Source organism: Muntiacus reevesi, chromosome 4 (assembly GCF_963930625.1).
Source record: "Muntiacus reevesi chromosome 4, mMunRee1.1, whole genome shotgun sequence".
Taxonomy (NCBI): Eukaryota; Metazoa; Chordata; class Mammalia; order Artiodactyla; family Cervidae; genus Muntiacus; species Muntiacus reevesi.
This window is the reverse complement of record NC_089252.1, coordinates 19631755-19644150: the sequence shown is the minus strand read 5'-3', so window position 1 is coordinate 19644150 and position 12396 is coordinate 19631755. Positions and strand designations below refer to the sequence as shown.

The 12396-nt window shown below is 39.5% G+C and overlaps 1 protein-coding gene across 3 annotated transcripts in view; it reads left to right on the top strand.

Annotated features, from left to right (window-relative positions):
- FHOD3 (formin homology 2 domain containing 3) overlaps positions 1–12396 on the top strand; it is a 511278-nt gene that overhangs the window by 395781 nt on the left and 103101 nt on the right. For 2 of the 3 annotated variants that reach the window (XM_065932345.1, XM_065932346.1), the window contains 2 exons: positions 5155–5289; positions 11188–11238. In XM_065932345.1, coding sequence (XP_065788417.1) covers positions 5155–5289; positions 11188–11238 — 186 coding nt within the window. The remainder of the gene's footprint in view (positions 1–5154; positions 5290–11187; positions 11239–12396) is intronic. The other variant, XM_065932348.1, reaches the window with a different exon arrangement.

Here is a 12396-nt window from a genome sequence, read left to right as displayed (position 1 = left end):
CTCCAGTATTCTTGCCTGGAGAATCCCCATGGACTTAAGAGCCTGCTGGGCTACAGTCCATGAGGTTGCAAAGAGTCAGACATGACTGAGAAACCAAACAGAGCACATTTTCATGTATGTTTTCATATTTTTTTAATTATGCATGAATCCCTAAATAGTGTGTGGTTTTGCTTTACATGTATTTAAACTTCATAAAAATGATAACATTCTCTTCATGTTCTTCAAATTACTTGTCACTGTCAATATACTGTGCTTAGACAAATTAGTCTATATCACTCTATTTCATTCATTTCTTCAGGTATGGAGTATTCCTTTGTATAAATACGCTGTAATTTTATGTTGTTTTTCTATTTGTTGATATTTATGCTGTTTCAAGTTATTAGCTGTTAGCGGTACAAAGCAGTGTAATATATTCTATTCTTGCACATGTCTGTCACCTTTTATATGCAAAGGTGTAAAGGTGTAGTCTGTAGTATAAACCTAGAAGTGGGTTTTCTGGATTGTAGGATAAACACATCTCCAGCTGTATTAAGTGTATCTCTGAAAGGATTTGCTCAACTTACATTCCCAGACGCAATCTATGCGAGTTCTTGTCTTGTTTTATGTCCGTGCGTAGTGTCTTCAGGCATGAATTTTTGCCAGTCTGCAACCTGAGCGGTGTGAAATAATATCTCACTATGGGTTTAGCTTGCATTTCCTCTCCCTGAATCCTAGTGAAGATGAGTATCGTTCATGTATTTATTGGCGATTTAATTTTCTTCTTCAATAAAATCCCCACTGTCTCTTGCTCATTTTTCCTTTGCCTATTTTTCCAGTGGGTAGTTTGTCTTTTTCATATGGATTCAAAGGAGTTCTGTTTGTATTGTTTACTAATACTTTGTGGTTTGTATGTGTTATAATTAGCTTCTCCCAGGCTGTGGCTTCTCTTTATTCTTATGTAGTCTTTCAATGTATATAAATTTTAAAATGTAACGTGCACATGTACTAAAATTTCCCTTTTTGACTGCCTTTTGGATTTCTGGTCTGAAAAAATTCTTTTCTATCCTAATATATAGATGTTGTAAAGTTTTGCTTTTTACATGTTTCACTTAAACTTCCCAGAATTTATTTTTGTGTTTGGTATGAGGAGGGCTGCTGTATTTTTGTCTTACATGGCTAATAGTTGTCTCAGCACCATTTGTTAAATAGTCCATTTTTTGGTTTGTTTGTTTAGTCACTAAGTCCTGTCTGACTCTTTTGTGACCCCATGGACTGTATAGCCTGCCAGGCTCCTCTATCCATGGGATTTCCCAGGCAAGAATACTGGAGTAGTTTGCCGTTTCTTTCTCAAGGGGATCTTCCCCACCCAGGGATTGAACCTGTGTCTCCTGCATTGGCAGGCGGATTCTTTACCGCTGAGCCACAGGGGAAGCCCAGATAATCCATTATGTTCCTACTAATATGTAATGACATGTCTATCATGAATCAAGATGCCATTTGTGTATGAATCTGTCATTCTATGTCTCTGTACTTGCACCAAGACCACATTCACAATTAACCACTGTGGTTTTAGAATGGGCTTGATATCTAGTGGGGCCAGTGATCCACTTTGTTCTTATTCAAAGTTGTCTTGGTCATCCTTGGATCTCAGTTCTTCCATAAACATTTTGGAACCACCTTGTAATGTTCTGAAGAGCTGACTCTTTTGAAAAGACCCTGATGCTGGGAAAGATCAAGGGCGGAAGGAGAAGGGGATGACAGAGGATGAGATGGTTGGATGGCATTACCAACTCAGTGGACATGAGTTTGGGTCAACTCTGGGAGTTGGTGATGGACAGGGAGGCCTGGAGTGCTGCGGTTCCTGGGGTCGCAAAGAGTTGGACACAACTGAGCGACTGAACCAAACTGAACTGAAATGTTCCATGAAAAATCCTTTTGGAATGTTGAATGAAATTGATTTGAAATTGTATAAGTTGAAAAAGAATTGGCATCTTGACTGTATTGAATCTTTCTATATGTGAATGTGATATAGTTGTCATTTATTTAGGTCTTTTACTAAGACTTTATGTCTTTCCTATAATGAAGTAATTTGTAGTTACCATGTGGTTAACTTAATAATTGTTGCTGATATATGAAAATACAATTACTATTTTCACATTTCACATTGATAAACCTTGTTGGACTCTTATTAATTCTAATAACTTGTAGGGTTTTTGGATTTTCTAAATAGATCATATTATCTGCAAATGATGACACTGTATTTCTTTCCCTTCCTTATGCTTTTATTTGTTTATCTTATCAGTGTACTGGCTAAGACTACCAGAATAATGTCAAATACAAGCAATTCTAGGGGTCTCCTTCTATCATTTCTAATATTAAACTTAAATGTTTCAACATTAAGAATGATGCTTACCATAGTTAAAAAAATTTGTTTTTACTAAATATCCATTGTCAGGTTTAGAAAATTTTCTTATGTTTCTAAGAATAATGAGTTAATTCCATTCTGTTTTCCAAACTGTTGAGTTGACCACTCATTATGCTTTAGAAACATCATAAAATATTTAATATATAGTCTTTTCATACATAGTCTTTTGATATATAGTCTTGATATAATACTCCTTGAATGTTTTCCAATTTTCTGTATATTTCTTCTTTGACCTGAATTAATTAGAAACATTTAAAAACTTTGCAATTACATGGATTTTTCAAATGTATCTTCTTGTTATTTTTAACTCAGTTGTATTGTAGTTAGGAAGGTAGCGCATGTGAAAACCAACTCTTGTCATTCACTCATTAGCTTGAACATTGTCCCAGGATTGACTGTCAGTTTTTAAATAGTTTCTGTGTATTTGAAAAGATTATGTTTTCTTTAATTTGGGACACCAGGATATATATATATATATATATATATATATATATATATATATATATATATATACACATATATGTATATATATATTTATCTGCTAGGTAAAATTTATTAATCAGGTTAAACAAGTCTACTTCATTCATAACAGTTTCTCTCAGTTACTGTGTGAGAGGCCTAGGAAACCCGTCCACCTGATTGTGGATTAGATTTGTCTGCATATAACAGAAAGATAAATACATGATAGTAGCGTAAAGAAGATAGAAGTTATATAAGACATAACTTTGTTTATATGGATGATAGAATTCTCTCTATGCCTAAGGATCCAAGTTGACATACTAGATGCCTAATGAGCCCAGACTGTAGGTGTTACTGAGCTTAGATCTGACTCCTCACTGCTCAGAAATCAATACTCAAGATTCAAGTGCCAGTAGAAACAGAAAGGTTTCTTTAATCAGAAAGCCAGCATCCTGAGGAGAAATGGACTCATGTCCCCAAATCAACTCCCAAGGATTTTTCTCAGCCATGAAAATTATTACAGGGAAAAGGGAGAAGTAATCTCACTTAATCATTGAGATGGGTGCATGCTCAGTCACTTCAGTTGTGTCTGACTCTTTGTGACCCCATGGACTGTTGCCTGCCAGGCTCCTCAGTCCTTGGGATTCTCCAGGCAAGAATACTGGAGTGGGTTGCTATGTCCTTATCTAGGGGATTTGCCCAAGCCAGGGATCAAACCCGCATCTCCTGCACTGCAGGCAGATTTCTTTACTGACTGAGCTACCAGGGAAGCCTTAATCATTGAGACAGAGGTGCGGACTCATTGCCATCTCCCATTGCATGCAAGCTTGTCAACTCCTTGTGATCTCTCTTTAGATGCTATCTTGTTCTCACAATTTTTCATAGGATTACTGACAGGGAGACTGGGGAAAAGATCGAATCATCTGTTAGTTAATTATTCTTCATTTTTACTTCTTTGATCTAAAGAAGAAACCAACAGGAAGCAAGATACTGTGTGATCAAAAGTTTTGAAAGGTGTGCTTGAGCCAGAGATGAGTGGAGCTTGGGGTGCCTGGTTTAAAGTTAGTTATAGTTTTGCTCAAGTGACAAAACAAAGGGGGCCTCCTGCAGAGAGCTTTCTCCTGCTGAAAGCTGCTTACAGAGGGTTTGGTTACTCCCTCTCAGTAGCAACTGGGGATGATGGTTTCTTCCCTCTATTTCTCCTCCCACCTCTGATGGATTGCCAGAGGTGACTCACCTTTTCTCGGGAAAACAGCTGTAGGACTTATGGCAGAATGTGTGTGCTGCAATAGTCACATCTTTCTCCTGTGCTGAGGGACCTTGTGTTCCCCACGAGGCAGGCATATTCATCAAATTCAAGTAGGCTATCACCCAAGCTATATATCAGAAATATTTGTGTCTTAGTTTAGATGTTTTCCCAATAAACAAAGGTCCAGTTGTCTGTAACAGATTTTATTATTCCCCAGAGGTCCAACAGACTCTCCTTCCCAGCTAACCTTCTTTATTTTTAATATAGTTACCTAATTTTGCCTTCTTTCACCCATTCTCCTAACTTAACATTTTCTGTGGTTCTCCTCTGTTTCTTCACTAAGGCCTTCACATGGCTGACCATCCCCATCACAGCATCTTCAGTGAACAGTCCAGATTATTTGTGTGGTATCATCAATAATCAAGTGCTGTCCTTTGAGCAAGCTGCTTGTTCATGGACACTTCTTGATATGGAATGAAATTTCCTTAATTCCATTCAGATTTCAGACCATTGACATTTTTTTCCTCCTTATCTGTCATCCCAATACCTTGTTTTAAGATGATACAATTATTTGGGGAAGTATATTGAGAAACTGGCAAAATATTTTTAGTACACGTAAAGGAGAAAACAGTTTTAGGCTGAAATTTTCTTCCAGGTCATCAGAGTCTTATCAGAAACCAATGTTAAAATGCGCGTGTGTGTATGGAGAGAGAGAATATATTTTTATATTTTAAGCATATTCCTGGAATACTTTTTGATAATAATAGCACTCATTATTGATGACTGCTTATATGCCAAGCCTGCTGCTTGGTATTTTATATGCATTATCGCCTTTTTGTCCTCCGAGCACATAAAGCAAGTTACTTATCTTCATTTACAGATGATGATCTTGAAACAGAAGACCTGAGACACTCAGTAATTTCCCCCATCCATTACCTAGGTACTGGCAGACCCTCAGTTCTAACCAAGGCTGACTGATTCCCACATTAGTACTTTTAATCACTGGACAAGCCACTCAAACATTGACTCATTGTATCTTTAGGTCATCACTGAGTGGTCTTCTCACGTCATCCTTTAGGCAGCACCAAGAGTCCTTGGCAGCAGAGAGAGAGAGGCGGCGACAGGAGAGAGAGGAAAGGTTGCAGAGAATAGAACGAGAGGAAAGAAACAAATTCAGGTAAGATGGATTTAAATTTTTTTTTAATGAACTGAAAATTAAAGCACATGCCTTCACTGTTGCATATGGTTAATACTTGTATTAAAGGATTAGGGATTAAGATGCTTGCTTCTGATGCTGCCCCTGTTTTCAAGAAGAGCAAGCCTGAAACAGGCTTGATCTGGTTTGTTGTGGCCTGTCTTCCTTTAACCTATGGCAGGAAGCAGAGCCAGCCAGCCTGATTCAATTAAGGCCTGTGTGTTCTTGGGGCCTTCATTATCTAAAATGGTTTTATCCAGGCCTTCCTGAAGGCAGAGGACCTAATTGGCTTAATTTGACATTTTCCCCTGAAGCTACTCATGTATTATTCATATTCTATTGGACATCTAAAAGAAAATGCTTTTCCATTTTCTGGTTTCTTACTCCTTGTAGCAATATTTCATATTTTTTAGGCAATAGTATTTCCTCCTATGGGGGAGAAGAAGGCATTGTATTGATTAGTCCCAGGCCATTGTCCCCGCTGGTCCCTTTGGTCTCTGTCCAGCTCTAACGATATGTTCTTGGGTGGCCCACTCCAGCTTCTGTGTCTTGGCCTGTCTGCTCTGCTGAATCCAGGATCTCTCCTCTTCTCCTTGAGTCAGATCAGCCTTTCCCCCCATCCTCCTGATCAACATCCTAACACTCCTCTGGCCTGGGTTCATGCTGTGGAGTTCTTTTTAAAATGCTGAACACTTGGTTCATCTTTTCTTACACCTTTCATTCCTCCTACTCCTCCTTTGTTCCCTTGTCTTTCCCCTCCTTCCCTCTTGCCTTCTCATCTCCTTCCTCCTCCCTCCTTCATCTTCCCATTCATCTCTCCCATAGTTTCTACACTCTTTTTTCTTCTTATCTCTCTTCCATCTCCACTTCCGGTTTCTTCCATTTACTTTTTTGGGGAACAGTCTTCGCTCAATTACTCCCAGCAAAATCTACAAAAGATCTAAAGCATTGTCAATGAGGATTTACAAGTTCAATAATGTTTTTTCTTTTTCCCAGCAGCCAGAAAGAGTATAGACTCCTCTGTTTGTGGGATTTTCCAGGCAAGAATACTGGAGTGGGTTGCCATTTCCTCCTCCAGGGGATCTTCCTGACCCAGGAATCAAACTGCATCTCTTATGTTCCCTGCATTGGCAGGCAGGTCTTTAGCACTAGTGCCACCTGGAAAGCCTGTATATAATCATAGAAATGAGCAGAGCTGTGAATTTGCCTTAACCATAACTCACTACTATATGGAAGCAAGTATCCCAAGTCTGGTGGTAAAAAACTAATCCCAACTTTTGTAAGATGGGGATTAACAAGCTGCATGAAGTAAAGCAGCATCATTCAGTTCAGTTCAGTCGCTCAGTTGTGTCTGACTCTTTGCACCCCATGAACTGCAGCACGCCAGGCCTCCCTGTCGATCACCAACTCCCAGAGTCCACCCAAACCCATGTCCATCGAGTCAGTGATGGCATCCAACCATCTCATCCTCTGTCGTCCACTTCTCCTCCTGCCCTCAATCTTTCCCAGCATCAGGGGCTTTTCAAATGAGTCAGCTCTTTGCAATAGGTGGCCAGAGTATTGGAGTTTCAGCTTCAACATCAGTCCTTCCAGTGAACACCCAGGACTGACCTCCTTTAGGATGGACTGGTTGGATCTCCTTGCATCCAAAGGACTCTCAAGAGTCTTCTCCAACACCACAGTTCAAAAGCATCAATTCTTAAGCACTCAGCTTTCTTTATAGTCCCAACTCTCACATCCATACATGACCACTGGAAAAACCATAGCCTTGACTAGACAGACCTTTGTTGACAAAGTAATGTCTCTGCTTTTTAATATGCTGTCTAGGTTGGTTATAACTTTCCTTCCAAGGAGTAAGCGGCTTTTAATTTCATGGCTTCAATCACCATCTGCAGTAATTTTGGAGCCCCCCAAAATAAAGTCAGCCACTGTTTCCACTCTTTCCCCATCTCTTTGCCATGAAGTGATGGGACCAGATGTCATGATCTTAGTTTTCTGAATGTTGAGCCAGCTTTTTCACTCTTCTCTTTCACTTTCATCAAGAGGCTCTTTAGTTCTTCTTCACTTTCTTCCATAAGGGTGGTGTCATCTGCATAGCTGAGGTTATTGATATTTCTCCCGGCAATCTTGATTCCAGCTTGTGCTTCCTCCAGCCCGGCATTTCTCATGATGTAGTCTGCATATAAGTTAAATAAGTAGGGTGACAATATACAGCCTTGACGTACTCCTTTTCCTATTTGGAACCAGTCTGTTGTTCCATGTCCAGTTCTAACTGTTGCTTCCTGACCTGTATACAGGTTTCTTATCTCTTTCAGAATTTTCCACAGTTTATTGTAATCCACACAGTCAAAAGCTTTGGCATAGTCAACAAAGCAGAAATAGATGTTTTTCTGGAACTCTCTTGCTTTTTCGATGATCCAGTGGATGTTGGCAATTTGATCTTTTCTAAAACCAGCTTGAACATCTGGAGGTTCACAGTTCATGTATTGCTGAAGCCTGGCTTGGAGAATTCACACCATAATTGTATGGTGTATCTTGAGCTGTCAGATTTCTACGAAATGATACATGGAAAGGCCAGACCTGTATGCACCATTTCTCATGAGGTAGCTCTGGAAGTTGTCACTTTTGGAAAGACCAATTTGTAAAACCACTGGAACAGGTTAAATGCTTCATGATTCAGGGCTTTCTGAGAGATCCACATATTTCACCACCAAATAGCAGCAGAGCATCTGACTGAGACACATGGAAAATTCAGAGATTAGCATACACATTTAAGATTTTGATTGAAAGGCTCTTAAAACAAGGTACCAGTTCTGGGAAAGATGGGAAAGTATGCTCCCTCTTGTCTCTTCTATGCCATCACTCAATGCAGCCATCAGTCATGGACAGATTTAAAGCACGGAGCTCTGAAAACTCTGAACTGGAAAAGGGAGCAGGTGAATTGGGGATGGAGACTAGCATTCAAAGTTCCCCTCAAACCAGGGAGAGGTCACCATTTTCCCCTCCAATATCACATGGCATGACTCAAAAGCATCCCCAAACCCGGAAGCACATACCAGGTGTAAACTGAAAGAGCTCTAAGAGAACGCCTCTTTCTCTGGACTGTTGTTCTTGTTCAGTCACTAAGTCATGTCCGACTCTTTGCCAACCATGAACTGCAGCACACCAGGCTTCCCTCCTTCACTGTCACCCAGAGTTTGCTCAAACTCATGTCCATTGAGTTGCCGGTGTCGTTCAAACATCTCCTCTTCTGTCACCCCTTCTCCTGCCCTCAGTCTTTCCCAGCGTCATGATCTTTCCCAATAAGTTGACTCTTCGCATCAAGTGGCCAAAGTTTTGGAGCTTCAGCATCAGTCCTTCCAATGAGGAGCAGCAAAAGGAATTCCTGAGGGTTGGAGAGTTGAGAAGTCTCCTGTTTGATCTTAGTTTTTTCTTTGCACCTCTCCCAGCCTCCCAGCAATATGGTTACAGAAGCTCAGTGATGACACTAGTGTCCAGGCAGGTGTCTAAAACTCAGGGAGGGAACCCTTCCTATGCTCAGAAGAGCGTGATGCAAGAAAACTTCTTTTCTCTGGGTCTCCTCCTGCTGCATTGCCCTGTATGCAGATGGAGGTACTGAAAGTCTATCACAGAGCAGGGAAAGTAAAGCCCAAGTTTTTTTGCCTAGAGGACCAAGAAGGGAGACCTAAGGAGTCCAGAAAATGATGGGAAAGTTACAAAAAGCAGAGAGGTCAAGAGAGCAATCCAGAGGTCATCTCTAGTTTGTGCACATGTGACTCAGAACCTAAACAAGATACCACAAACTTTGAAAATTAAGTTCAGAGTGGAACACACTTAGGTATCAGACTGGCCACTGGATCATGCATATAAGGACCTGATATGAATAGCATTAAAAATATTTGAGAACTGATCTAATACAGGAACCAATATCAGAAGGCAATCAGAGCTTACAGGCTGAGCCTAACTTGCTTCATTGCCTGCCAAAGGAAAACAGTCAAGATTCTTCATAGAATTTGAATAAGGCTCAGAGTCTCATTGCAAAATATTTAAAATATACAGAATGTAATCCAAAACAATTTGTCATAGGAATCCAGGAAAAAAAAATCTTCAAAGGGAAAAGAGAATCAAAATATGCTGACCACAAAAGGACATAGATGTTGTCATTATCAGACAAAGACTTTAAAGCAGCTGTTATAAACATGTTCTAAGATGAAAAGGCAAATACTTTTGAAACAAATGAAAAGTGTCTGCAAAGAGATGGAAAATATAAAGAAGAAGCAAATGGAGATACATATAGAAGCAGAAAATACAATAACCAAAATAAAAAAGGCTTTGAATGGTTTTAGCAGCAGAATAGAAATGAGAGAAAAGTGAGTGAATCTGAAGATGAAACAACAGAAATTATCCAATCTGAAAGACAAAATGAAATATTGAAAAAAAAAAAAGAATAGTGCCTCATGCAACCGTAAAATAATACATCTAGCATTTGTGTCTTTGAAGTCCCAGAAGAATAGGACAGGAGTACATTGTAATATGTATTCAGCCCATATATTGGTAGTGTAAGAATTAGACCTGGTCAACCTCATCTTCAGAGACCATGCTCATAACTAACTGTTCACTGTTTTCTCTTGGTCACCAAACAATGTCACTCATCATTTAAGAGCTTAATGAGATCCTGGCAAAATAAGCCTGTCTAGAAAGGAATGCTGATTATAAGTACAGACCACACAGAACTACTGATTATGATGACTTCAATTCTATTCCAAAAATCTGAGGATGTGAATGAAAAGAAATTCAAAGAAGGAAGTAGGAAAGGCTTTATAGAATCATGCCTGGGATTAGCCATATCGCTGACCCTTTATTAGCAACCTCATTGATATAAGTTATTCGTGTTCCTTGTGCTGTTTTCTTTGCAGAGCATTCTTATCTGTTGTTATTTTTGTTGAATATTATCTTAATTTTCCCGGGTTATGGGAAATGTTATTTCTAGTGTGGTAAGTGATGAGAATGGATGTTTATAAATTATAACAAATTTGTGCCTTTGTGGCTTTTTCTCCCCTCTCCTAACCTGGTTTAGTTGCTCTTACTATCCCTATATATCCAATTATCAGTGCACAGAGGGGTAGAGTACTTAAGCGACCTTATGAGGTCCAGTGTAGAAAACTGTGATGTCAGAGTTCTCCAGGAAAATAAAGAGTTTATTGAGAAGGGACTGACCACCCAGCCTTAAACTTAGATTCAACTTGGGACCTCACCAGGAGGAACAAACAAGCATTAAAATTAGACAGATTTGGGCATATTATGGATAAAGACAAGAGAGAATGCACAAAAGCTTCCAGTGATCTCTGCTTAGAAACTGACATGTGAGGGATTCAGAGGAAGAATCTTGGGCTTGGAAGGAATATCTAAACTGTAGAGTGCAGTACAAAATGGCCAAGACACTTGGGCCCACTCAGATTTAAATCTTGAGATGAATGTTGGGAAGTTACCAGAGCTTGGTTATGTGGTACTCACCTCTGAATACTGTTGCTTGCTTGTCATTGCCATATCTTATTGATGAATTTGTTTACCTTTAATAATCTTTTTGTCTCACCACCCTTCCCCATATACTTAAAGTCTTCTTTCTGAAGAGTAGTTAGAGTTCTGAGTGAATCCAGTAATCCCATGTTTTCATCTCTGTGATTTTATAGAAGAATTTGGTACTTTTAAAGTGTAGCCTTTATGTTTATTTTTTAAAAATTTAACAATAACCACTTTGCATTTCTGAGATGATGGTAGACTTTCATGATATACTCTGTTAATAATTTCTTGGCAATTTTATGAGTCTCTGATTTTGTTGTTTTCCTTCCCCATTTTGTTTGTTTTGCATACTTCCATTAGCCGAGAGTATTTAGACAAAAGAGAAGAACAAAGACAAGCAAGAGAAGAAAGGTTTGTATATCTTTTCTCTCCCAATGTAACCAAATGGCATGTGACTTTTCACTCTTAACCAAGCATGCAGAGGAGACTTTGTTAGTCAAAGTACAATAGCTTCACCTGAGACCTAAGACCTTGGGGAGCTGGCATTTTGCAGAATAGAGTGTCCTGGTTATCTCAGTTTTCCAAGAAAGCACAGATTAATTATTTAGTGCCATCATGGTGTGAGATATATGTGTCTGTTCCTCCAAAACTCTTCTCCAAATAAACATATAGTTTAATGTGGCATATATATATTAAATGTCTTTTTACGACCACTGTTGAGCCTGAGTTAGGTGTCCCTCCTGTGTGTTTCCAAGTCATTTGTTCAGCATTTCTTCAACAAATATTTGAGCCCACAGACTATGCCAGGCACTGGCTAGGGTGCTAAATCTCCCAAGATTCTCCCTGGAGGTGCCTGACCACTTAGCCATCCCTTTACTGAACTGTACTCAGTTTCTGGATGGCAGGAACCATACCTGATTTTCCTCGGCGTCCCAGTGCCTGCCATGGGGCTTGCAGGTAGCAGACACTTAGGAAGAATGTATTGAATAAATGAGGCTTCCCTGGTAGCTCAGCAGTAAAGAATCTGCCTGCAATGCAAGAGACGTGGGTTTGATCCCTGGGTTGGGAAGATCCCATGGAGAAGGAAATGACAACCCTCTACAGTATTCTTGCCTAGAAAATCCTAGGCTCCTAGACAGAGGAGCCTGGTGGGCTATAGTCCATGGGGTTGCAAAGAGTCAGACATGACTTAGCAACTAACTAACAATGAACAGTTGAATAAAGGAGCAAAAGAACCAACAGCTTTAAAATATTTAAGCTGTAAACCAGTTTGTTCATTTCAATGGCAACATACTTTGGATCCCTTTAAACCATATCAAGTTAATATAGTCAGTGTCTGGTAAACTTAGATAAGCAAAGGAAATTGTTTTTGGAAGTAGACCAGCAACAGGCAAGTTTACACCCTAGCACTGTCCAGCTGTACAGTTGTGAGAGCTGGACCGTAAAGAAAGCAGAGTGCCAAAGAATTGATGCCTTTGAACTGTGGTGCTGGAGAAGACTCCTGAGAGTCCTTTGGACAGCAGTAAAATCAAACCAGTCAATTGTAAGGGAAATCAACCCTGAATAGTC